At 40.4% G+C, this 27841-nt stretch overlaps 2 protein-coding genes across 2 annotated transcripts; one reads left to right on the top strand and one right to left on the bottom strand.

Annotated features, from left to right (window-relative positions):
* Positions 1-130: 130 nt before the first annotated feature.
* On the top strand, positions 131-3338 carry LOC144528942 (kelch-like protein 10). The gene is made up of 4 exons (XM_078267830.1): positions 131-614; positions 1087-1698; positions 2358-2507; positions 2689-3338. The coding sequence occupies exons 1-4, from the start codon at positions 198-200 to the stop codon at positions 3049-3051; spliced, it is 1542 nt and encodes a 513-aa protein (XP_078123956.1). The 5' UTR covers positions 131-197; the 3' UTR covers positions 3052-3338.
* Positions 3339-18082: 14744 nt separating this feature from the next.
* LOC144529290 (transcriptional repressor scratch 1-like) lies at positions 18083-25385 on the bottom strand. The gene is made up of 2 exons (XM_078268299.1): positions 25262-25385; positions 18083-18858 (listed from the first exon to the last, which is right to left on the bottom strand). Exons 1-2 carry the CDS (start codon positions 25383-25385, stop codon positions 18083-18085), a joined length of 900 nt encoding a protein of 299 aa, XP_078124425.1.
* Positions 25386-27841: the final 2456 nt, after the last annotated feature.

Below are 27841 nucleotides of genomic sequence, written 5' to 3'. Positions count from 1 at the left end.
GTCACTGTAGCTGTTGTTTTGAAAAGTGCTACAATATGTTTTTAGTATTGTTCTCAGTGTGAATATGAGAAGAAAAAGCTGAATTTGGTTAATTTTCAATCCTATGCTGTGTGTTCATCCTGACCCACAGAGCTCTCTTCAGACGCTGGTCAACCCCAGACAAAAAGGTCTTTGACATACCCGGCATATCTCCTGACATGATGCAGCTCATCATTGAGTTTGCATACACCGGCTCTGTTTCTGTGACAGAGGACAATGCACAGGAGCTGCTGCTTGCAGCCGATCAGCTCAATGTAATGGACATTGTGCAAATTGGCTGTGACTTCCTGGGGGAGCAGCTTTGCCCAAAGAACTGCATCGGCATCTTTCAGTTCACCAACATTTGCTTCTCCTCCGAACTGCAGCACAAGGCCTACCGCTGTATTATTGATCACTTTGAGGAGGTTGTTTTCTCTGAAGAGTTCCTGCAGCTCTCTGTGCAGGAACTCACTGACATCCTTGATAGAGACGACCTCAATGTGAGAAAAGAGAGTTCTGTGTATGAGTCCATCCTTCGCTGGATCACCCACGTGCCTGAAAAACGAAAAGGACACATCACTGTACTCTTGTCTAAGGTACTGTACGATAACTTTCTGTCACTACATTTAATTTATATTTACATCTTCAGCATTTGGCTGATGGTGTTATCCTGACTGCAACAATAATCAATACTGTAAGGCCACCTGCACACTATTATTGGCTGGGGACTTTACACTTAGTACCCACAGGCTGATGCCCAGAAGAAAGAAAGAGAAAATACGGCATCGGCTCTGCAGATATAGACACTAGCTGTCACACACTTTTAGTGGGTCAAGTAATGATTGAGAGGGATTGTTTTTGTAGTCTATACATGTATTTGAAGTCTATGCATTGTATTTCTTTAAGAAAATCCTACTCATTCTGCCTACTCAAGACTTTGGTAGGCAGGATAAAAGGGTGGATTTCAGTCTCAGTTAAAATAATTATAAAATGGCAACAGAGGTTTTGACACTGGACTCAAGTACAACAGTTCAATACAAAAAATCTGTCCTGCTTTTGTCTGTGTAGGTCCGGCTGGCCTTGACGGGTATGGACTACATGAGGATTAACGTTATGTCCAATGAGCTGGTCAATAGCAACACTGAGTGTCAGCTTATGGTCAAAGAAGCTATTGAGACCATATGTCGCAACACAACATCCTCTGTGGCTGGGCTCTGCAACCCTCTCTCTCGTCCTCGCCTGCCTAATGCCATCCTGTTGGCCATTGGAGGCTGGAGTGGCGGTGATCCGACTAACGGCATCGAAGCGTACGATATCCGCGCTGACTACTGGATCAATGTGACAAACGATCACGAGCGTCCTCGCGCCTATCTCGGCACTGCTTTCCTTAATGGGAATGTCTACTGTATTGGTGGCTTTGACAGGGTGGAGCATTTTAACAGTGTGCGCAGGTTTGACCTGAGCACACACTTCTGGCATGAGGTGGCCTCTATGTACAACCGCCGCTGCTATGTGAGCGTCACTGTGCTGAACGGGTGCATTTATGCCATGGGAGGATTTGATGGGCATACACGACTTAACACTGCAGAGCGCTACAAGCCCGAGACCAACCAATGGAGTCTTATTGCACCCATGACAGAGAACAGGAGCGACGCCAGCTGCACAACACTCCACAACAAGGTGGGGATAATTCAGAGAGTAACAGAGAGTATAGTGACTGGAACATTGCTGATTTGACTTTTTACCTGTTTGAAACAAGACCATAATGATCACACTGGAGAGAGAACCAAACTGTAAGATAAAAATTGTTTTTGACCTTTTGCATTTGTGTTGAAGTAAATGGAATATTTGTCCAGAGATAGTCTCAGACTAAAGGTCCTCAGCAACTTATATCTGAATAATTTATGATGTTGTGTGCATTGAAGTGTTGAGAGATGTGTGTGACAGTAGGGTTAACCCCTAACCCTAACCCTGACCCTATACTATAGTACATTTGTGTGAGGATGGTGTGGAAAGGTCAACATGTTAAACATTTATGGATTAACTATTTATTACATGTATGGCACTGGTTGTCAATTACCTCTAACATATCTTTCATTTCTGTACTGCAGTTTCTTATTATTACTCATCAGCCAACACTTATCTTATTGGCAATAAGGTAACATTGAAAAACTAATTTATCGGTCCAATTTATTTTTCAGTTAGATGCTGGGTCTCAGCTGTAATTCCCTAATTATCTTGCTATAGTGTAGAAAACTTTCTGTATTATTTATTACCAGTTGAAGCTAAGAAAAGTGTTAAATTACTCCTCCTGTTAATGCCCCTCCTGTTCTCCCCAGGTTTACATTTGTGGCGGTTTCAATGGGAATGAGTGCCTGCAAACGGCTGAATGTTACAGCCCAGAGACCAACCAGTGGACAATAATCGGCCTAATGAACTGCCGGCGCAGTGGAATTGGCGTCATTGCATACGCAGACCATGTCTATGCAGTAAGTACATGAAACACTGCTGACGCTCACATAACTCACAAACTGTGTAACGTGTAAAGAGATTTGGTCACCTGTTTTTTTTAACTCAGAGAAACATTGAGGGCAGGTGTTCTTTGTTGCAAGGGTGTTGAGAAACCTGTTCAATCTCCATTTCAACTTTATTTTACTTTTCCTCCCAAAGGTTGGTGGCTTTGATGGCAACACCCGTCTACGCAGCGCTGAGGCCTACAACCCCCAGACCAACACCTGGCACGAAGTGTCCTCCATGTTGACCCCCCGCAGCAACTTTGGCATCGAAGTGCTCGATGATCAGCTCTTTGCTGTCGGGGGCTTCAATGGCTACACCACCTCCTATAACGTTGAGTCCTATGACGCAACCACTGATGAGTGGTCTGAGGCCTGTGACATGGAGATTTTCCGCAGCGCCCTGAGCTGCTGTGTGGTGTACGCACTCCCCAACATGGCCGATTACGTTGTCCCTCGTGACGCCCTGCTGTGTTTACATGCGGAAGATGAGACCGTGGAGTCAGGAGAGTCCGTCTAACAGAGTACAGCCCTGTGCCACCATCCATCCTGGCAAGACTTTAACATAAATGAATGGAATAAATTTCCACACGCATCCAACTGCTGTTACTCCAGTGTTTTCTTTAACTTATCAGTTTGTGTGAGCTTGTTGTATGCTATGTGAGGAGGGTGCTGTGTCTAGCCTGCAGATACAGGCATTGCAACAATAACCCCTCAGTATGATAAAATGTCCCGCACCCTCCCTGCGCCCAATTGTCCCCCATAAAATCAAGGATAGGCTCAATGTTGTTAGCAGGCTCTTTTTTTTTTTTTAGCTGTAAAAGCATTTATTTTATGAGGTAACCAAACTACAAAATGAAATGTTATCTGGTAAATGTGTATGCAAGTCTGTCTGTCTGTGAGCCAGCCCATTTTGTCCCCGTATATGGTAGCTACACAACAGTCGAGTACTGGTCAAGAGCTAACTAACTAGTGGACAGCAAACAGTAGTCAGAACCCCTAAGTTATAGGCTACTTTAAATACATTATTAATATTTTAATCACCTTAATCAGGATCCCTGAGAATTCAGAGTTGAGCAGCAGCTTGTTCTGTCTGTAAAATGTTAACGTTAGCTAACTTTAGTTGGCCAAGTCCTGATGAAAAGAGAATTACTATCTCACCCTACTTTTTACCCATATGTTTTTGTAATATCTAAATAATTGCATTCCTTTAATGTAATTGAAAATGTGTGATTTGTCTAATATAATATGTCTAATATCAGTTGTCACCTCATTTCATTAGTCTTTTGTAGCACCCATCGGGTATACAGCATTCGCAGTATTATTTCTTATCCCCCTTGAAAGAAGCAGTGACATCCCTAGAAAAGTGCTAAGCAGGCCAGTTTGACCTCCTCCCGGACAACCCCGGCTCAAACACTGACATACACATAATAGTGCATCACTGACTGACACAGAGAGAGAAAAATCGGAGTGGGGAACTAAAAGAAATATGGAAGGAAAAAAGAGAATTGAGTGATGCAGAAAGAAAGAGGGAAAGAATATAAGTTGGTGATGTTACATGACTTTCTGGCTGATGTCAAGGACTGGATGTTCCACAATCTCCTCCAACTAAATTTGGACAAAACTGGGATTATTCAGGGGGAAGAAAAGCTTGAATGACTTCAGTCTGTCCTTCTCTATTTTGCCGCATGCCGCATGTCTCTCTCTCCCTCTCTTAATCGCTCACTTCCTCTCTTTCCCTCCTCTCTACTCTCCCTTTTTTGTCTTTCTCTTTATCTCACAAAGCATTGGTTGCTTGTTTTTGGGCAGAGTCACCTTGAGAGTGTTGTCTTGTCTTGTGATTTTTGGGACAGTATAGTATGAATGTGTACATACTGGACATGCCTTGATATGTATTTGTTTTTAATCAGCGGAGGGGAATAAACCATTTTCCTCTTCATTCACTTAAAGCATGACTGGACTCTTTATTTTGGGGTGTGTGTGTGTTGGTGTTTGTGGTGGTGTGCCTCAGAAAGTGTAACATTTCTCAGTTTATTTCTGAAAGTAATGGCTTTTTGGCTTTCACACTGCAGAGTTTCCTGCAGCACTTTGCAGTTTAGTCGGCCCGCCTTAACAACACACGCATGCCGCCTTAACTGAGTCTTCAAAAAATATATATATAACCGCCGTGTTACCCTGTCCTGTTTGAGTGGCTGTAATGTACAAGTCGCATCAACACAGTCTGTAGGACACAAGGTAACAGCGAGTTGTCAAGATACCACCAATCACAATGGAAAGAGCATTTGCTGGCTGTCACTTATTCACATTTAAAGGGATGAATCGCCATATGGCAGGCAGAGAGCATTTATATATGTATCTCTGTCCTGTTCTTCACATCAGTGAGGCTTTCTTCTGTTGTTTCAACGAAGTGAATACATGACGAAGTGACTGGAACTATCCATCACCTCTCGCGCGTGGATTCTCAATGTCCCGGCTGTTGCCCGGTCTTTGAGACACAGCTGTTCACAATACACGGTTAGTTAGCGTAGTTAACACTACACACAGTGAAATTACGTGTCCTGTTTTTATTTCACGCATACTATCTGCTGGAGTGTGTGAAGCTATGGGCTGAGCTCTGTTATCTCAGCACAGTTTGTTTTGGAGAAGAGTTGTCAGGCGAAGTGGAAGAGCGCGTGTCACAGAGGATAATGGGAGCAATGCCAGTCAAATTGTTATAGCACTTTTTTTGAAAATAGTTTAATGAGCTTAAAATTGCACATTGCAACTATTGTTTTGAAAAGCTGGTTATTTATTAATTATTATTATTATTAGGGTACTACAAACCCTCCCCCGGTCAGATGGCAACCCTACCACCTTAACTAATACATTTTCTGCGGGAAACCCTGCACTGTCATAGAAACTTTTTCCAATTACATTTTCAATATCAATTTGCTTTTTTGCCGTAACATTTGTAAATACATAACTGTTACTTGGCTATGTGTACGGAGATTACCAGAGAAACTTTTAAATAAAACTGTTGTTGATTTCAAACTCAACAAATTTGATCTTTGTGACGCATTGCGGTCTACAGTAGACCTACATGTCTGAAAGGGGCCCATATGTGTGTCCTGAGAAGACGTAAGGTCTTATACAAATTCAGGCTGACAATCCCAACTGTTACATCGCCCACACACATTGGGGAGGACCCCTGGCATGCACAAAGCACTGAGGTTTTAAAAAATTATAAGCTAAAGTTGCTTGGCTGATGGTCGATGTTCTAAAAGCCCTGTGCAATACAACTTTAATAGCACTGGCAACAGGGTACACACACACACTCTGATTTGTCTGTCTCCTCCACGTTCTGTCTGTTTCTCCTTTGTCTGTTTGCCTGCTCCATAGCCGAGGGCTAACAGTAAAATACAGCTTCTCACTCATAAAAGCAGTGAAAAACACCCAACCTGTTATTTTTCTGTGTGAGCAGTTGTCAGTGAACTGACAAACGACACAGGATTAGTGCTTCACCGACACAGATCATGACATCAACAGTGTGTGTATTTATGCTTGTGTATGTGAGTAGATGTATATCTCATTGTGTGTGTGTGTGTGTGTGTGTGTGTCCTACGTATTGTGTAATATGTATATATTACTGTAAGATGAACATACTGTGCTATGGTGTGTGCCATGTGTTTATATATGTGTGTGTGTGTGTGTGTGTGTGTGTGTGTGTGTGTGTGTGTGTGTGTGTGTGTGTGTGCAGTGCCTCAGGGCTTTGTTTTGTACTGGTGCAATAAAAGACACATAAGAGAAAGAGAGCGATTACAGAAAAAAACATTATCACCCATAAATGGTGGGTTTTTTTCTCTCACAGAAAAAAAAAAGCAATAAATATGTGTGGGTGTGAGAGCCAACAGAGCAGAGTTTCACATGATGCATCTGCCTGGAAATCCTGAAAATACGATTTACAGAAACATACATTTTTTAAGGAGTTCGACATATAGTTTGTTGTAAGATATGAGGTAAAACCAAACATTTTCAAATGTACCGCTCAATGTCCTGCGACAGCTGTGACACACTGTCGGTCGCATCGGACAACGAAAAAAAATAGAGGAAGTCTGTAAAGACTGACCTGGATAATGACTAAAGAGAGAAGAAGAGGAGGATGGTGGCTTAAAGATAAGGGAGGGACAATAGAGAAAGCGAGGGTTTGTGGTGTGTGTATTAAGGTAGAAGGTGGAATCAATTTCATGCTTAACACTTGTCTCACCCTTACAGTTTGTGTGTGTGTGTGTGTGTGCGTGCGTGCGTGCGTGCGTGCGTGTTTAAGAGAGGATGGACAGACAATACTTTGCCAATTGGAAAGGATTCAATTTATAACCAATCTATTGTCTGCCTTCCTCTCTTTCTCACACACACACACACACACACACACACACACACACACACACACACACTAACACAACAAGACAGCTCTTACACTCTCTTTGACCTCTGTATGACCTTTATCTGTTTCCTTTTACCTGTGTGTCAGTCATATGACATCACACTGCTCTGCTTTAGCTCACAGTTAACATCCTGTTCACCATCTAAATGTTGCACTGGAGCAAATATCTGTGCAACAGCCTCCTCTGACAACCCGTGAGGTCAAACCACTGTCACTCACAGTGATAGAGAGAGAGAGAGAGAGAGAGAGAGAGAGAGAGCAAAGTGAACATACAGAGGAGAGATAAATAGAGAAAGAGAATGAAAAGAAAGGGCACATACAGAAGGGAAGTGGTAGGAGAAGAGATGAGAATCCAAATGAATCTTCTTTACCCAAAGGACAGACTGTCAAGTTCTCTGTGTGTGTGTGTGTGCGTGCGTGCGTGCGTGCGTGCGTGCATGCGTGCGTGTGTGTGTGTCTTACCTACTAATTGAAATGCGATGAGGTGTGAAACACCCCTTTAAAATACCTATCACTGCGTGTAAAGCTAAAGGTGTGTGTTTGGGGGGTTACACATGCATGTGTGTGTGCAATGCAGATCAACTCCTTTTGAGCATAGATGCAATATTGTGTGTGTGTTTGTCTGTTTGTTTGTTTGTGAGTGAGTGAGTTAAATGCAAATGTGTGAATGTCATACTCAAGTAGGTATATACCTGTTTGCATGCAACAGGTGAGTAGCAATCAAATTAATTTGTGAAACAAATGTGTGTTTGTGTGAGTGAAACAAAATATGCAAAAAATACACAAGTGAATGTGCATGTTTGTCCAGGTGCACACAACAATAAACCGTGAAAGCTTGGTACTCCTGTGGATGTGTGTGTGTGTGTGTGTGTGTGTGAGAGAGAGAGAGAGAGAGAGAATGTGACTGTGACTGTGACTGTGAGTGTATGTGTATAATTTCATTTTGCTGTCTCAGCCTCTTGTTAAGAAGCCATTTAGAGCTCAGGTTCAGTTTCGTCAGGGCCTCCTGACACTTTTTTCCTCCTCACTGCCTCTCTGACTTCCAGCATCTTTTCTCCATCTCTGTCTTATTATCTCTGTCTCTTCCTCTTTCTGTCTTCTCTCCTCTCACCCTCTATTCTCTCTTTCTCTCCTCTCTGTATTTGGTTACTGCACTACACAATCTTTTACCATGCTTTATTGGTAATGTGCTTTATTGGCTATGTGTGTATGTAAGCACCAATAACCAAGGCAAATTCCACGTAGGGTAACTACTGTGCAGTAAATTCCTTTCTGATTCTGATGGATAAAATGTTTAAGTTGGAAAATGGACAAAAACACTGATCTTATGTGTTTCTGGCTAACGTATGCAGGATATTAAATAAAGCAAAAATAACACCAGTTATTGCAGGTTTTTCCTATGCAGCCTGTATGTTAAGTTTTCACTTAACAGTGGGAATATTTTGGTTAATTGTGAACACACTTTTTGAAAATATTCATTTGCAGCACAGTCCTCTAGGAGCATGTGTGTTCATGTGTATGTGTTTGTGTCCTATTTAATAAACACTAAACGTGGGTTTGGTGTAAATGTTACGGCATTGCTTAAAATGTAGTTTCATCTGTATGTTTGTGAGTATGAGTGAGTCTATGTCAATGCTTGCCTACCTACAGACTTTGTGCTGCAGGTGTTCGCATATAGATATTCATGTGAGTGAGTGTGTGTGTCTAAGAAGCCCTCTATATGTTCCCTATCAGATTGGTGAACCGTGATATTACACTCTAAGCTTATATACATATTCATCCATTTGCCCACACACTGGAAGTCACTTGCCCTCTAAGGCCCTATTAAAACTACACTGTGATATTTTCAGGCAAAAATATCCATACTTTTAAAGAAAAAATATGCATACAGATTTTTTCACAGAGGTACCTGTCCCAAAGCTGGAAGGTGTCACAGCAGTTGTGCCTGCACAAATTACAACCAGCTCAGGACATATGTTTTTATCTCTTATTGATTGCATTTTTACCTCTGCACCTTAAACTGAGTAATTATCAAAGGTTTACCGTAGATCTTAAATTGTGCAAATACGAACTTGTAGTCATATCATTCGTCTATCAAAACAGTTGCAACAAATCAAAGTTTCAAGAAGCATACACATTGGTTTGAAAAGAGCTGGGACATATGAAACCAATACAATAACAATAGGTAGAACTCGTTTGTACCCAACATAAAAATATCCCGAGGTAAAGTTTCTGATAAGTCTGCTAAATTTTTCAACAAAATACATAATTTGCAATTGGCTTCCAAAATGACACATATAAAAAAAGGGCTGTCCAAAACCGTTACAAATCACTGTTTCAAAAATGAAACAATTTTTTTTTATCTGATACCACCATGTCTAAGGTTTGGTTTAGTTTAGGCACAAAATAAACCAAAATTGACTGTTGAGAGAGTGCTCCTGTTTTGTTGATCCCTCTATCCACCCCTTATCTCTTCCTTCTGCGGACTTTGTGGCACTAAAATAGTCACCCAAGGGTCATTCTGTTGTTTTTCTTGAGAGTACAGTTCCAAAGTTTCTGGAGGCAAGCATTTCCAAACAAAAAGCAGTTCAGATTATTTGCTATGACAGGTCCAATATATATATATATATATATATATATATATATATATATATATATATATATATATATATATATATATATATATATATATAAAGTAAGGAAATTTGTGTTTGGTAGATTATTTCTCTGTAGTAACAATGCTTTTTGGCAATACATCTTATACCGTTGGAAAGCCTGTTTAGTTCCCTTTCAAATGGTGCCCCATTTGTAAGGAACATGCATTTGTGGGATGAGCAGCATCGCTGAGTATGTGGGTTGCGCCCACGAAAAATTTGCCAAATCTTCTCTGCCAATGCCAAACAGCTTATTCTGCCATTGACTCGTTTGGTGGATTGGATGATTGAAGTTTGAAGAAACAAGACATATTGGCAATTTAACAATTTATTCATTTCACAAACAGGAGCCTCAGTAGTGTGTGGAAGAACCATACACAGCCACAACAGCCTGGCACCTCCTCCTCATGCCAATCACCAGCCTGGTCACACACTGCTGTGGGATGGTATCCCATTCTTCAACCAGCATTTGTTGCAAGTCAGCCAACGTGGTTGTGTTGGTCACTCTGGCACGAACAGCACGCGCAAGCTGATCCCACAAGTGTTCAATGGGGTTGAGGTCAGGACTGCTGGCAGGCCATTCCATCCTCTCCACTCCGACATTCTGGAGGTAGTCTCTGATAAACCCCGCCCTGTGGGGGCAAGCGTTGTCATCTTGGAGGATAGAGTTCGGTCCCAGACTGTGGAGATATGGGATTGCCACTGGTTGCAGAATCTCATCTCTAAATCAGGCACCTGATTGGCAGCACCTGGGGGTACCAGAAGTTCAAAACAAGTGTCAATAGCAACAGCAAAATAACCTGTTTGGCAATGGCAGAGAAGATTTGGCAAATTTTTCATGGGTGCAACACACATACTCAGCGCTGCTGCTCATCCCACAAATGCATGTTCCTTACAAATGGGGCACCATTTGAAAGGGAACTAAACAGGCTTTCCAACAATATAAAATGTATTGCCAAAAAGCATTGTTACCACAGAGAAATAATCTACCAAACACAAATTTCCTTACTTTTTGTGCTAAGTTTATACGTCTTATTAGTAGGCTTATGGTGCTCACTGTATAGGTTTGAGTTTCACAGCCCTTTATGAATGATTTAAGGTGAAAACTACTTAGGAGACAGTGTATGAACCATTAATACCCTTCACCTGCTGATGGCTAGAAGGTCAGACATCAAGGGAAACAGAAATTAGCATATTTAAATGCTTTGGAGCAATACATAAAATATTCTCTATGTGTGGTTTTTCTTTCTGGTCTTTTTCTTTCTTTGGTCTGTCTTATGCATACAGACAAAGTCATTTTTATTTGGAAATATCATTTGGTTTGGTTATTAGGTTTCTGATTGAGTGACTAAGTTATTGTGTCACAGCACCCATTCTTCCAGTTCAAAATGTTGTGAAATCAACTCAGTTGAGGACTTCATTTTAATGTGGTATTCTAATGATTTAATGACATTTGTACGAGTGTAAGAGTTTACAGCCCAGCAACATGCTTTTAGCTAATCGCTAATGTCAGAGTGCCAACATGCTCACAATAACAATGCTAACATGTTGATGTTTAGCGGGTATAATGTTTACCATGTTCATCATGTTAGTTTAGTCTAGTTTGGAGTGCTTACATACCAACATTTGCTAATTAGCACTGGACACAAATTATGGTTGAGGCTAGTGGGAATGTCATTATTTTGGCAGGTATTTAGTCATAAACCAAAATATTGGACAAATTAAAAATGTTGACCTGGTGATGGTGACTGTGACATCATCAGGGTTATTTTCTCAGATTTGACAAAGCTCCCCCAGAGCCACAAAAGACATCATACAGCTGTTTTCACTGGCTAAGTAGGACTCTTGAGAATGAGTTGGTAAAGTGAGTAAACTGACCTTTTTGCGTAAAATCAATAGCGTGACCCTTTACAGAAAGCATTTACGACTATGTATGTTAGCATCTGCTATACAAAAGCCATAAAGTCATTCAGACTTGGTGAGCTTACAAAAGAGTCCTTCAATGCAGCAAGCTCTATGGTAATGATTCATTATTAGCATATTGATAAATCATCATGCTAAGAAATAGCATGGGCACACTGTGAACATTTTAGATAACAGTAATAATAAAATAATCTGTATAAGTTTAATACATTTAGTTTTTGGCCCCTGTGCTTTTATTACTCAGTAAATGGTTAATTGGTGTTTTGTAAAATATTCATTACGATGATTTGCCTTCAGCATAAAAAAGTACAACTGATTATCGTTCACAAGGCCCTTCCTCTCTCTCTCTCTCTCTCTCTCTCTCTCTCTCTCTCTCTCTCTCTCTCTCTCTCTCTCTCGTTTTACCCTGTGGCGACTGTGCAAAATCTGCAAGTGACTGTGTGCGTGTGTGCGTGTATGTGTTTGTGTGATTTTACTGTATTTGCTAATGTGGTGTCTTATATATGAACAGGGAAGCTGATGCCAGGGCAATGTCCTTAACCCCTTGCGACATAATGTGTGTATGTGCACGTCTTAATGTGTATGTATGTGTATTAAATAAAACCATTTTTAACATGCAGTTCAATGTTTTAGCAAAAATCCATTAAGGTTATAAATATGGACGTGAAAGCAATTGTGGATACAATATATTAAACTAAATGTATGCTTTATTGATGTAATACAGGTAATGAGATAAGACTCTGTAATACATGGTTATACAAAACCTTTAAAACCATGCATGTTATTGACACAAACTCTACAGTAACAGAGAAAGCTTTTACAATAAGCACCATAGGCAAAAACAAAACAAAAGGCCTGTATTGTGCAGCATGTGGGCACAAAATGGCAAAACATAGAAAATATAGAGTGAATGTGTACTGTATGAGGCACATAAGTTGCAAAACATCATGAGTTGCTGCCACCACAAATTGATTAAAGAGAACTTTCAATTGAGTATAGCGCGTGGTTTCAATCAATTGGTTTGGAAAAAAAGAAAAGCAGAACTGTAAGACACCAGAGAATACAGCCATTCCCAGGCATAATGTGTCTTGATTTATTGTAATTCCTTTTCACTGAGCAGCTTGTTTTCCCAAACAGAATTTGGCTAAGAGTCAACATTTTTCACTCACAGTTCAGTTTTCCCTGTGTTTTTTTTTTGCCATACATGCTGTTGCTGCATATTTACAAGAGTCTCTACATATTTGCTTGTTTATAGGTACATGAATGTGTGTGTCTTTGTATGTGGTGTGTGTGTGAAAAGAAGCCTTTGTATCAGTGTCAACTGGTGGTTTAAAACTCCTGTTAAACCACAAGTTGGTATTTCAGTTTATGTTATCGTTAATAAGGCGGAGTCTACAGCCATGGCTGAGCCATGCTAGCTGCTCTGAGGCAGCTGGCTTCATCATACAACAACACCACATTAGCTTTAAATCCAAAGTAAATTTAGCATCACTAACCATCACTCTGCTCTCAACAATGATTAGTATTAAAGATGGTCTCCATAACACAGTAACATAGATCACTATTGGCCACATGCAGGCCACCACCTGCCAGTACTTTACCTCTAAAGACAAATGACCTTCTATTAAAAGGTGATTGATTTTCTCCTATTGCTACTAAAAATATTGATTTTCTTATATTGCCTTTGGTTCACTAATGATACTAGTTCTAATATTCACTGGACCTGAAAAAGAGCTTTCTAGGTATAATAGTTACAGTCAATGTGTGTGTGTGTGTGTGTGTGTGTGTGTGTGTGTGTGTGTGTGTGTGTGTGTGTGTGTGTTTTGTACAATCAAATCCATACTAGCATTATTTCACTTTGTTATACTCCACATTACATTACAGCAGTCTGAACCAGTATAGATCTACTGTAACATGTGTGAGCATCACAGTTGAGTTTAATCGAAGAGGAAATACATTTAAAAAAATTGAAATGTTGTGAACACAGAGTTGTACCTACACAACCACAACTGTTGAACACATTTCATCCAACTCACTGTTGCAGTATGTGAGCACTGTGTTAGTGGCCTTGTTAACATGTTAGGTGTTAACCAACTGAATTCTGACATTATTGTAGGCATTCTGCATTGCATTGTCTTAAAGCAGTGCAGAATGTAAACAAAGGGAAATATCTCTAAGTCCCTGGTTACCTTACAAACAATGTTGGTATGGCAACCTTTTCTTTACCTAATCATATTGTTCAGCTAAAACGTTAGTCATTAAGAGATGTTTTGTTGATTTAAATCCAGCTCTGTGTCATGGGAGGGCTAGTCTCGCATTGCCAGACCTTCCTCCACAGCACTGCGGACGAAAGTCTGGCTAGTCCACACAGCATTCCGGGATGGGAGAACATGTTCTGGTTTATTGGCATTTCTTTAAACCAATCACAATTGTCTTGGGCGGCGCTGTGCGCTGAACGCAATAACAGTGCCTCTGCAAAATAGCCTCGGGAAGGAACTTGTTTTTGGTGGAACATGTTCTTGTTTTTTTCAAAAGATGTTTTAGTCGTGCAAGAGAAAACTCAGATTTGACAGATAGTCTAGCTAGCTGTCTCGATTTACCCTGCAGAGATTAGAGGAGCAGTTAACCATAGTCCTCATAAATCCACCGGAGTTTAGAATGCTAACACAAAGATAGCAGAAGGTGAGGGAAATCCAGCCGAAAATGAGGGACATCCGGCGGATTTTCCGGTAGCAGCGGAGCAATCCAGTAAATGTATCGTCGTCGATATAGACTATGGCAGGGCCAACATATTCTCACTCCCAGCGCGTCAAAAAGCGGTGCTTGGTCAGGTGCCTTTTGGCGTTTGTAACTGACACAAAAAGTCTCCTTTACTGTCCAGCCCTTTGGTGTAATTTTTAGATGCTCTTGGTCTGGACTCTTGGCGTCACTTTTTGACGCTCTGGGTCAGGACGTACATTAAACTGACTTGCAGCACAAGAATGGGACAGTTAGACACTTAGGAAAAGATCGTGGGTGGGGTTACAAAATGTACATTTCAGTGACACGAACCCCGGTCTCCTGGGTGAAAGTCCTCTGTTTGACTCATCCACCACCCAACCTGCCTGCTTATGTGGATTTTGGACTTTTATACTACTCTTAATGTCGCTCTTACTGTAATACTATGTAATTGTACAGCACTGCAACTATGCCTATGCCCGGTGTGTTCCATACAGATGCTTAAGGGTGATTTCTGTGTCGGTATATGATGCTGACAGCCACTGCCGAGGAGATCTGCCAAGACACGCAGCAAAGAGAAGCAGGTCGGATTCGAACCCGTGGTGTTGCAGGACTCAACCTACATGGGGCGAGCACTCTTACTGGGTGAGCTAGAGGCCGCCCCAATGGTGAGTGCTCTTGAAGGGTTCATTGAAAAAAGGCATCTCAACACATGACATTTTTAAACTAGTTTTTATTTAGGAAGTGAAACAAAATGCCCGGCGTTGTCTTTGTGCTTTACATTGTTTCAAACCGCCACAAGAGGTCCCAAAAAACCTCAAAGGAAGAACTTAAAACAAAGCAGAAAGCTCATCATCATCGTCACTGTCACTCTATACTATACAGATCTGTAGAAATAATCGGACTCCAAAGTCACATCCGTGCTTATTTACAAAGCCTCTTTCCGGAAAATAGTAGAGTTTTCATTCACTTTTAAAAAAGGTGTGGTGAAGATGCTCTCACGCGAATATGTTGAAAAATGACACAACGTGTAATACAGGTGTCCTTTAATACCTTGTGTCATTTTAAAGCATGTTTCAATGTGTTATTTAAGGACAACTCAGCCTGTGTTATTTCAGCATCTTTTTGTTGTTTTTACCTTTGATTCATCATAGTAGAAAAAGGAAAAAGAGGTTATTTCTACATACAAGGCATTGTCTACCTGAATCTAAACTCTTTCATTGTGCTACTATCTTTGAACAAAAAAAAGTTGTAAGATATAATTCGTAACAGGAAGTGCTTTTATATAAGAATAGGTAAACTAGCTTGTGGCTATAGTAGGCTACAGTAGTTCATAGTAGAATCTAAGTGTTTGTTGATGCACTCTGGTGCTGAAATATTGACCAAATGTCTTCTCTTCTTTTTCAACAATCCTTATAATTGCATTGGGGATCGCCACAACAACCTCACAACAGCCAGAGATGATGGAAATAAAAAACAACCTGAAATTGTGCAGGCTGTTTGATGAGTGTTGTTTGCTCCAGAGTCCTCATATGGAGTTTGTGAATTAACATCTTGTGTAGAGCCAGAACTGCTTTTTTTTGATGGGATTCAAACTGAGAAGAGAGCACATATCTTTTGGGATTTTGACCCAATCATAGGAGGTCATTTCTTTTTTATCACTGATTAAAACCTCACAAGGGACAAGCAGGGACCTGCTCAATGACTACTGAGGGTCTAAGAGCTCCACATTTAGCACCTGCTGTTGCCAAACTCTCAATGGTTCTTGTTCTGGGTTTGTGTTTTCATCCATGTTTCAGCACCAGAGGCCTATGGTAGTACCTTCTACTTTCTACAATATTTTAGAATAATAATACGAGGCAGGCAGTGCATAAACCATGTACAAAAAGACCCGTCCCAACCCAACCCAGAGCCCTCCACCTAAAGGAGTCGTGCCATCTGTGTGAATCATTGGAAGCACCAACAACTCCTCATGCTTAGCTTGTTGACAAGCTAATGATGCCAAGATAGACTTATAACTAGGAGGCAATTGTAATAATATTACAATTAGCAGAGATTGGAAAACTGACTCTCAGTTCTTGCTAATTTGAACTGTTCAAACACTTCACAATCACAGAAGTCATGGGAGAAAGCCTCAAAGAATCACAACAGTGTCACAATCCCTCCAAATACTGAGCTCTTAACCCAACCCTCCATATTTAACACTAACTTGGTTTGTTAACTCCCTGAAATTTCATTTCTCATAACTACATAGAATAGTGGTACTTGAAAAAATCAAGATGTTACAAGCAGTTATGACTTGCGTCTCTTCAAAAATATCATGCATTATTGCTCTATCGGATATGAATGAAATATTGCCCAAGACAGAAATTTGCTTACTTTGCCCATTATCTAAGAGGTTTGGCAAAATATCCCAAAGATTCATAAAATTGGCATAGATTCCATTATTAGGCTATTGTCATTTTTTGCATGCAGTATTTTTTATAATTAAAGTGGCGGACAAAAGTAAAAAGGTATTCAGTAATTAAAAAGTGTCAAATGCTTTGGCATATTTGTAACAAAGGCAAAAAAGTAAAGTGCAAAATAAATACATCTACAAAAACATGAGAATAAATAAATAAATAAATTAGGCAATAAATAGACATAAAAAAACAACCTCAAAGCTGAATACTGTGTCCCACTGGCAACAAAAACACTATTTTACAACACTTAAAAAAGGTTTGACCTTTTGAGGAAAATCAGGACATTTTTAATGTCGGGATCCTCATCTAACATTGACAAGTAAAAATAATAGCATCAGATTTAAGTTGTAGGAAAACACTGTTTGTTAAAGAATACCCTGGTGGCTCAGTGGGAGTTTTCAGCCATGGAAGTCCAGTTTTTCTCCTTAATTCCCTTTAACATCCCACTGTTTATTGTCAAGTAAAGCACAAATGCCAAAAATAAGTCAAAAAGAAAATAAAACAGCTTGTATCTCTGTGTCCGTTTAAGACGTTGGTTTAAAGAAAAATCACAAAAAAACCTACCAAGTTATGGAAGGTTTGTACTTATATGTATTTCCATCACAGTTCAGTGTGGATGTGTCTTTAGCCAGCACAGTATACAGGAGGCAAAGCATGTCACTAGTGTAAAACAAACTTACATGTACTTTGTTTACTTGCAGAGAACAAATGCAGTGTGCTTTCTTTGTTTTGATGCTTTATCTCCATATAAAGTCAGTCCAAGGTCAGTTTCACCAGGATACCAGATGTATCCTTAGATAATGAATGTTTGTTTAAAAAAACATTAAATATAAAAGTTAATTTAATCTCTTTGCAAGAAAACTGAAAATGTGATTCATGCTTTAAACTCATGTGATATTCCTGTCAGAGGAAGAGAGAAGTGAGGAAGGAATTGTGCTTTAGTGTTGTTTCGTCATAGGTTGAAGAAAAAAAGAGGGACTAGGATGGATATGGACATAAATAGATCTAGGTTTCTTCAAAAACGATGAGCTAGATGTGGTGTGCTTTATTTATCTTCACAGATACTCGAAACAGCCATGGAAGGGGATGTATCTTATGGAAGCAGGTGGCAATCTAAATCAAGCATCGAAAAATGTTTGCTCCACTTCCAGATGAGAAAAGAGGAGGCAAACAAAGGATTGGAGGGTCTTGATAATAATGGACATGTCCTCAATCTATTTTTGTAATTTGCCTCATGATCCTTGCAGAGAAAACACTCCTCCCTTACAGTGCTCGGGCGTACTGGTCTTCTTGTTGGGGAAAGCAGGAAAAGTAGGGGGTGAAGCAAGTCAAATCTGATTTAAATAAACAAAAAAATCAACCTTTCTAAATCCATCATTCCCCCAGTGAGCTTAGAGGGGAGAAAGCCCCCTTGAAGCACGCCGACTCGTAGTGCTTGTTCAGGTAACTCTTGAGTGCAAACGTCTTATCACATCGTTTACACTTGTAGTGCTTGAAAGCTGAGTGCGTCTGCATGTGAGCACGCAGGTTTGACCTATCAGCAAACGCTTTGCCACAGTGCGCACACCCAAACGGCTTCTCTCCCGTGTGTGACCGCATGTGGCCCTGCAGTAGCCACGGCCGGCTGAATGCTTTGCCGCACACATCGCACTTATGCTTGAGGTCGTGGGTCAGCAGGTGCATAGCCATCGCAGGCATGGAAACGTAGACTTTTCCACATGTGGGGCACTTCTTGGCCATCTTGCTGTCTATGCTCCTGTGCGTCTGCTTGTGCCGGCTCAGGTTGGAGGATGTGGCGTAGGTTTTGCCGCACTCGCTGCAGGTGTGCCTCTGAATGGTTCCTTTGGGGTTATCTGTGGATTTCCTCCGTGATCGTCCATCCATGATGAAAAATGCATCCACTGTGTATCCCTCGCTCACGGCCGCATCCCCGTTGATGTATCCACCAGCTGATGACGAAACCTCAGACCGCGGGCTGTCCGGCTGGTCCGAATCGCCGTGGATATCACCATGGATGCCAGAATAGGTGTCGTCGATGCGGCTATAGATGATTGACGGATGGTCAGGGGACGGTACTTTAGAGATGACAGATGAGTCACTTCCCACCACATCATCATAAGGAGATGGACTCAGATAATCACTGACATAGCCTAAAGAGAGAGAGGAAGAGGTTAGTCCTTTGACAACCATGACAGGAATTGAAAAATCTAAAACTGATTGGTTTGTAAATCTTTACAGAGAAGCTACATAAGCTCTAGAAAAGTGATACAGAAACCAGAAAGGGAAAATGTTGCCTCTGTGTAACAAGTTTAAAACCTCTAATTATATCAAACATTCACGTTTTTCCATGTTTTCGAGTATTAGTTTCCTTCGGGGCCAGCGCTGGCCACGCAAACACGTCAAACTATCAGCCAAACTGCTGCAGTGAGTTATACAAAAAAAATTATTTAAATATCTTTACAGGGAAGCTACATGAGTGCCAACAAATTGTGCATGAGTCACTTTCATCCTCAAAACCCCAAGAGTTTGGATGTATCCACTTCTACCAATACAATTAAAAAGATTTCATATAATTGTAAAAACACAAGCCACAAATCAAACTCATTCACCGAAGTTCATTCATTATTCAGAGATGCTACTTCACATGTTGTCTCCTGATAACATTACTGATTACAGCCTGCTGTCTCTGGTTTCTAAATATCAATAGGACCACCCCAGTATTACATTAACAACATGTGCATTATGCTGCTAAGATGAACTTTTGTTTTCCCATCAACACTTAGCATTCATCCAAAGAAAAAGTGGATACAAGAGATACAAGTCCATTCTTAAGATACACCCACACACTAAGAGGTTTTGTCTTAAACAACCATTTTTGAAGGTGGTATAAGGCAGAGAAGAAGATGAAAAGACAGGAGAAGTTGAGGTATTTATAGTGGTAGTAAAGTGCTTTTATGTCTTTGCCAGCAAGGAGGAGACTCTTTCCTCTCAGTGGGAAATCTTTATTTTATTTTTTATAGAAGGGTTCAGTGAGCATAATGTCTCCTCAACAACTGCACCTTTCCTGACAGGTCTACAGCTGCACACAGTCACACCTCTGAGCTGTCAAAACGTCAACTGTTGTACACAGAGCATCTCTATTTCAGCAGCTTGGAGTCTAGTGCTTTGCTCAAGGGCACAATGGCACAGATAACTGGGATTTGACCATAACCTTCCAGTCTCCTTGAGCTAAACCATATTTCATTCCTAAGCAACCTGCATATTTTTGCACAGCTCCCGACAAATCTGATCGATTGTTTGTTGCCGTTTTATGATGTCAGCTGCTTCATTATTTCTATTACTATTATTAGTATTGGTTTCTACACTCAACAGGCTGAACTCCAACAGACACAAGGAGAGTCTGGTAGCTAATACCCCCACAGCCATGACTCCTGTGGATCTATGTCGATCAATAGCTCTCCATTTCAATTAGCACTCTGTGAGCATTTAGACACAGGCAGCAGAGGAGATAATATTGCTGGTAATATAATTTCATGATACAGTTCTGAGAAAAGCTCAGGAGTCGGTCGATAATATGATGAGAACAAGAGACACAGATAGATAGACGGGGAGAGAGGAAAGAGAATCATAGTGAGATGAGAGATAGCAACAACAAAAAAAGAAATGGGGCAGGGAAAAGAGTTGTGGCACAGTGAGAGTGTGAGAGTGGTGTTATGTCCAATAAGGTGGTTAGGTGGTTTGGCAATACTGTTTAAAGCGCTCATGCTAATATAACGTATTAAACCAAATTAAGACCGAGCAAAACAAGACAGACAATAGAGGGGAGGAGGCAAGAGAGAGAGAGTTGGAAAGAGGTGGAGAGAGAAAGAAAATCATGACTCATGAATATTCACTATCATTGCACTCTAGAACAAAGTACTGTGTGTGTGTGTGTGTGTGTGTGTGTGTGTGTGTGCGCATGCATGCATATGTGTGTTTTGTTTTATAGAGCACGAGTAAATTTTAATCCTTATTAAGTTCACTAAGAAGTGATCTAGTCTTGGAGATGATGCAGAACTTCATAATCACTAAAATTGGCAGCTTCCCAGTAGAACAGACTTGTACTGGTGGACACTGAACAGCTCCACTGGAGGGGTCACTGCATGCAAAATGTTACTTGAGTACAAAAGTATTATCAGCCTAATGTACTTACAGTATCAAAGGTAAAATAATCACTCCTTTCAGAGTGTTATATTATTAATAATACATTGGATTGTGTCATTGGATATTATTACCTAATGTCATTTGTCAACGTGTAGCCAATTTTAGGTACTTTATACACGACTGGTTAGTTTCATAGTAATGCCCTGCATCTTGTTTCATAAGCTCCTTGTGTTTTACACGTAAATTCTTAATATTAAAAGTAATTTGCGAGTAAAGCTATCAAATAAATGTAACGGAGAAATAGCACAAGATTTCTCTCTGAAATATAGTAAAGGAGTAGAACATAAAATTAAAAGAAATACTTAGTTAGTTACTACTTCCTCCTCTAACCACTCGCTGTAGTTTAGGCTGAGTTATAAGGATGCTAAATTCTTAAACACACCCCCTCCAAAATATTTCTTTTTAATTTGTTTAGGGCTCCCTCTATGGTGTCATTGCTAAGTTTACTACATCCCACTATATTTAGGATTAACTGTTGGATGGAACAACCAACATAGAAGATTTTATTGAAGTTTGAGGGTCTGAGGGTGGCACTTAAATAGAAAAGGTAACACTCAAAAGAAAGCCTTAATTTATTTGAAAACATGTTTGTGTGTTTAGTAAATGATTGCAATGTGCCTGATACATTTAGAAATATCTTGTGCACAAATATATTAGCAAGTAGAAATGTTGACTAGATGGTGATGCTGTAGTAAAGGAAAGGGTCATTGAATTTATCCTCATAGGAGCCACTATGATCTACTGCTTATTAAAGTGATATTTGCCCAATAGTCGTCACAACATAATCCTTAAGACCAGTGTGTTGGATGGATGGAAGGAAGGACAGACTCCATAAGGACTTGGAGTTTGAACCCTGGTAAAAATGCCTTGTACAGTAAGAAATAATCAATTACCCAGTGTTATTCTCCTGAAGTATTCAGTGCGTATCATGTTACCTCTTCTGTAGCTGTATTTGTTTACTCTGCTGTGAAGGTACTAGCACCAGGCTGAGTTGTGCCTATGTGACTGACAGGTAACAAATCAAAACAAACTCCATCCCTGGTTTTAGGATGCAAGAATATAAGACATAAACATGTTTCTACGATCCCTGCCAATTAAACATGACCGTTCCCCTCTATCCTCTTTTAAAAAAACTGTTTTGTGAGCCGGAATTGCTGAACGTCTCATCGTCTACGTACCGTCGCTGTTTGTTTGTCTTTGTCTCTCTCCAACTGTCTCGGTCCCTGTCTCGTTGTGTCAACTCTGTATTCATTTCAAAGCACTTAGCAGCATTAGAGCTTATAACTGTTCTAAATGCTTATTAAAGATTAAAATGCTCTGCCAAATCGAAGCATCCCTCTTTATGTGTCTTTGAAATGCAGATAATTAGAAAGAGGAAAATAAGATGGAGGTAATGAGAGACTGAAAGAGAGAGAGAGAGAGAGAGAGAGAGAGAGAGAGAGAGAGAGAGAGAGAGAGAGAGAGAGAGAGAGAGAGAGAGAGAGAGAGAAAAGCTGCAAGCTACAATTTAATTTTTGATCCAAACCAGCAGTAACTGACACATACTTGGACACTTGTAGGTCACTGACTGCTGTGTGTGTGTGTGTGTGTGTGTGTGTGTGTGTGTGTGTGTGTGTGTGTGTGTGTGTGTGTGTGTGTGTGTGTGTGTGTCTGTGATGCTGTGCACTCAGCTGTGCAAGCTGCCTGGGAAATGTGCCGAGTTGACAGAAACACAGCAGTGCGCGTACATTCATGTGCATGTGTATATGTGTGTGTTTGTGTCTGTGTGCATTGTGTGTGTGCAACAAGCTGCAGTTGCTTCAGTCAAACTCTTGTTATATTTATAACAATGGTCTTCAGTCTTTACATGCTTGTCGCCCTGGTGCTGCTGCTGCTGCATCATTCTCTGTTCACTCTGTCATCAGAGCACCTGGGATCTCTTCAGCTCACATTTGACCTTGATACAATGTAAAACCACCAGGTTGCACTAACAGTGTTGCACGCTTCTCTCTGTGCTGTGTGGCAACCACAATTTTTCCTCTAGTTCTTTAAAGCTGCATTCATTCTTTTTTAGCCACTAGGGTGCAGAAACAAGCTGACAGAAACACACCCCTGGCAAACTATTGCCCCATAAAGGTGATATGGCCAACGTGTGACCTAACAATTGTTTATTTACACATTTAGCAGACACATGGCAACTTAATTGTCTCACTGGAGTCATGTTTTTAGCTACCAAATTACAACCTGGTAGAGCTCGTGCCCATATATAGAGGTTTACTCCTTGACGCAGCGGCCGCTGGTTCAACTCCGACCTGTGGCCCTTTGCTGCATGTCATTCCCCCTCTCTCCCCCTTCATGTCTTCAGCTGTCCTATACAAATAAAGGCCTTAAAATGCCCCAAAAAAATCTTTAAAAAACAATATTCACTCTCCTTTGTGCTCTGTTTTGGTCTCCATTAGTAGGACAATCGCAACATTTGACCACTTCTTCTTCTTTTTAATGGTGAATTGTTACCGTCTGGAGCATTACTGCCACCTATTGTACCTGCCAAAATATCTGCCAGCTTATTTTTTCATCCGACTACAGTAAAGTGGTACTTGTTGAAAAAAAACATGTATAACTTAAATTCACCATTTTAATCTCAACCGCTGCAGCTTCCTCACCTGCCATATTCACAAGTTGAAAAAACGTTGGTGGTCCCGTAGCTTCCGCTACGTATCTAAGATGGAAATTGTTCAGCGTGAGTAGTGTCCAGCATTCCACACTCAACTAATTTTACCGTTATGTTCATAGCATCCAGGTACTCATAGTGCACTGCATTTTGCTACTCTTTTCACTGTAAACGCACTTGTGCACTCAACACAGTAAGTGTGTGAATTGAGACACAACAAGGGTTGATGAGAGCGGTGATCCATTACATAAAAGTGGCAGTAAAAACCAAAACGATGAGCCAATAAAGGTTAAAAAGCTTCATGAAGCTGCACAGTTGGGAAGTCTTTCTCTGTGGGTTTGTGACAGCAAGCAACCCCTTTTACATTGCACATAATCATTTGATCTAAGTGTTAATCTTTAAATATGAATGCATCTTTTACATAAAAAGGCTGATACCTTTGTGAAAGTCCTAACCCCTAAATGCACAAAGCTTCTGTTGCACCAGAATAAAAAACAACCTTTAAGAGCAAACTAAGACTATTTCCTCAATACTTGAACATTTCCACTGAACGTTTGACCCAAATATTTCCCACTCTCACTGAACCTGTATTGTATTTGTGTATCCAGGTTTATACAGCGAGTGGAAACCATTTAGCATCAATGTAGCTTTGCAATATTGTTGAAATCTTGGAGAGAGACTTACATCTGCTAGAAACAAACTGATTTGAATAATATACTGGGCAACAGAAAAACAGAGAATCCCACTGCATGTGTGCTGGTGACATTATGTATCAACATAAAGATGTCAGGTCTCTGGCGTCCTGTTGCTTATCAGCTGTCTTTATATTTTCTAAGGAAAATACAAGATTTGTTTTACTTAACTTATAAATGTCAGCAACTATGCTGTGTTGAATATGTGTTTGCTGCACTGTATTTCTAAGCTAAATAGATGAAACACCAGGAGTACTTTTTCTATTCATGTGGCATCGAAATTCATTTTAGGATCATGAGAGTGTGGGGAAGCCAAACAGCCAACATTAAAAGACTAATGGACTTTAATTTGATGTTTTATAAGATATTGTCCATGCTGGCACAGCATAAAAAAGTTTATCCAGAGAACCTGGCCTCGCCATAAATTACCATTTGAAAACATGAGAATTTAAAACAAGTTTAATGTAATTTCCATACATGTTTTCAGGTGTTAATGTCAATTATTTTATAAAAATCCTATTCAAGGGAGTGTATATGTCATATTTATATTGCATTTTCACATAAAGATTAGGTTTGTTCAACCACTGAGTCATGAAAAACCTCCCCTGCTGAGGTCACTGTGTATTTATTACATTATATTACTTAAACAATGTTTGTCTCTTTTACAGCTCTGAACATGTGGGGATTATCAGTAGGTATAAGATTTTCTGACTTCCTGCCATCTCTCTGACCTGTTTCTCCCATATAATATTTGCAAGAATTTTTTTTTAATGCCTGTGATTGGTATATTTTAGGGTTGTGACAGGCGTTTGACCCTGTAATTCCTTTTTTGTCATCCTTCTGAAACAGTCATGACTAATGATTTAAAGCTGGGGATAAAGAAATGCCCTGGATGATGTATGGCATATATGGTGTGTGTGTGTGTGTGTGTGTGTGTGTGTGTGTGTGTGTGTGTGTGTGTGTGTGTGTGTGTGTGTGTGTGTGTGTGTGAGAGAGAGAGAGACTAACCTTTGTCACGATGATGGAATTGCAGACTTAGTGCTTCTCTTCTGCTGTGACCATATGAGCTCTCCAGCTCTGCAGCCGAAAAATCGTCCAATTTGACTTTCTTCACCAAGAAAGACCGAGGCATGATGGGACAGTAGTTGCTCCTATACTTATGCAATAAACACACACTCTAATGTCTTCCAACCCACTTCAAACTTATAGCTGAGCAGAACCTATAGCTAAAACTCCTAATCGTTTGAATGGAATGATAATGCACTCTCTGGTTTCAGCTACTAAAGGTGCGTTCGCTCCCTCCAATCAAACAGCCTCGAAAGTGAAGAGGAGACATTTTAAAGATTAGACAAACCAAGCGCTTCTCACCTTCTGTTTTTTTATCATTCCTAACATTTACTTTTGCTCAGGTGTGTCAATTACAGACTGATTTTTTTATGGTCCTGGGTGAAATAGTATGTTTTCCTCCAATAACTCGCCACTGGAAGACCTGTGGAGCTCTAAAAGGTAACAAAAAAAATCAGTTCCTGTTGGCTATTGCCACGAGGACAAAACGCCGCCCTTTTCTTGTTTATTGTTTTAATTCCGTTGTTTAAAAAAAGAAAGACAGACGACCATTTTCTCTCTCGTTCCAAACCGTTGCTCATCAGCACTAGGAAAGCACCCAGCAATTCTTTGCTTGGCCCTAGACGGTCTCGTGGTTTCAGCACCGGACAGCTCCCCTCGGCGCCAGAATGTTCCGCGTGCCACAGCCAACCGTCACTGTCCGCTCAGCACCAGAGAGAAAAGAAAGAATAAGAAGTTTCCGCCGGTTCGAAATCAGCTCAGCAAGAAGCGAAACACATTCCCGTGGAAATTCCTACGCAGGTCAGTCAACTCAATCTGGATTTTTTTTTTTTCAAGAACAAACCGTTAGATATACCGGTGTCTACAAAAGAAGCGGAAAGGTAACGAGTTGTAACGGCAGGATAACAGTCAGAGTAAAACGAAGGTTAAAGATGTTGACAAAGACCACGGTTGAGTCCATAAAACGTCTCGAGAAGACTTCTCAACCAATTGAGCCAAAACGTCATCACAGTTTATTAAAAATATTGCTCAAAACATTTTGCTAAAAAAAATGCAGTTGGAAGACCAGAATAGCTCATGTCTCCGTCACGAACTCTCTCTCTCACTCTCTCCTCAGCTCCTCTGTCTCTCTCTTCTCCTTTCCTCAGCGCGTGCGGAGCTGCGGCTCTTTCTGAAGCACGAGATCAGCTGTTGCGGCTTTATATGCAAGGGAGAGAGAGAGAGAGAGAGAGAGAGAGAGAGAGAGAGAGAGAGAGAGAGAGAGAGAGAGAGAGAGAGAGAGAGAGAGAGAGAGAGAGAGAGAGAGAAATGGAAGTGCTTAATTTTATTCATCAGAAGTAGAAAAAAGAGCATCTTGTCTTATGGGACCAGCAGCGGCGCGCGGAGATGGCCGGGGAGGGATTTAATGAGGTGGTTTAAAGTGTGCGCTCACGCTGATTTTTATGGCAATGAAATTAAAAGTCAGGATGGGTTGTTTGGTTCCCAAAGAAATCCCTGTAGGATAGATACACATGGCAATTGACATATATTGAGACGTACAGGTAGGCCACATCAAAAAAGTTTCAAGAAATAGCCTAATCAGTCAAATTGATATTACTCATTTTATAAATATTGTTTTGTTTACATTTGCCATTTACATTTTTTGGCATTTATGTAAATCATTTCAGGGTGATTTACAGTGAACATAACTGTGAAAAGACTAAATTAAAATGTCTATACCGAAATTATATGCAATCTATTGCTTATGCAGTTCATGGCTCAGACCACTAGCACACACACTCTGATGCAAATATTTTACGAAACTGAAGTAAGAAAGAAAAGGGGGGCTGAGAGAATCTTTGTTAATAGAGGTATCCTTTTAGATTTTACAATCTATTAGTAAGGGCTATATTCAGACTATAACACAGTTACCAACCAGATTAAGATTTCACAACATCAGCATAGCATGTTTCATTGTAACCATAATTTGTTTTATATATGTAACATTTATATCATATTTACTACTGTGAATGCAAAGGTACAGTACTAACCGTTGGTTTACAAAAAAAAAAAAAACCCTCCCATCTAATTATTGTGGTCTTTCTCGGAGACTGAGAACCATCACATCAACCTGAAAACCAACTTCTTGTGGCACTGAACACAGGTCAGTGCTTTTACACTGCAGTCGACCAATTGAGTTCACTTTATGCAAATTAGATCCCATGGGCCAATCAGATCTTCTGTGCTTAAATACAGACTCAGCATTAGCCAATGAGTTTAGTTAATGTAACTGAGGTGAAGGTGTTTTTACTGAAGGGACAATGTCAGAGCTTCATGTAGGACTTTGCGTTACACAATGGTCATTTCAGAGGAAAAAGACATGGTGCAGAGAGATGATTTGGTTAACTGTTTTGGTGTTTACACACTTAAACAAACAGACTTCTCCCTCTAGCCAGTAGACAGCAACACACACACACTCACCCACTCATGCAAATCCCTACCCCCATTCATACACAGCCGGGTAGGATGATGGTGTGTGATGTA

The sequence above is a fragment of the Sander vitreus genome, chromosome 14 (assembly GCF_031162955.1).
Source record: "Sander vitreus isolate 19-12246 chromosome 14, sanVit1, whole genome shotgun sequence".
Lineage (NCBI taxonomy): Eukaryota > Metazoa > Chordata > Actinopteri > Perciformes > Percidae > Sander > Sander vitreus.
The sequence above is the reverse complement of the archived record's forward strand: the minus strand, read 5'-3'. Positions and strand labels throughout refer to the sequence as shown.

What these genes read in the sequence shown, in the direction of transcription:
- LOC144528942 (XM_078267830.1), top strand. Translation starts at nt 198, where the DNA reads ATGATGCAGCTCATCATTGAGTTTGCATACACCGGCTCTGTTTCTGTG. An exon ending in GCACAACACTCCACAACAAG is followed by an intron (nt 1,699 to 2,357) that starts GTGGGGATAATT and finishes TGTTCTCCCCAG; the next exon opens with GTTTACATTTGTGGCGGTTT. An exon ending in ACGCAGACCATGTCTATGCA is followed by an intron (nt 2,508 to 2,688) that starts GTAAGTACATGA and finishes TTCCTCCCAAAG; the next exon opens with GTTGGTGGCTTTGATGGCAA.
- LOC144529290 (XM_078268299.1), bottom strand. Translation starts at nt 25,385, where the DNA reads ATGCCTCGGTCTTTCTTGGTGAAGAAAGTCAAATTGGACGATTTTTCG. An exon ending in ATTCCATCATCGTGACAAAG is followed by an intron (nt 18,859 to 25,261) that starts GTTAGTCTCTCT and finishes CTCTCTCTTTAG; the next exon opens with GCTATGTCAGTGATTATCTG.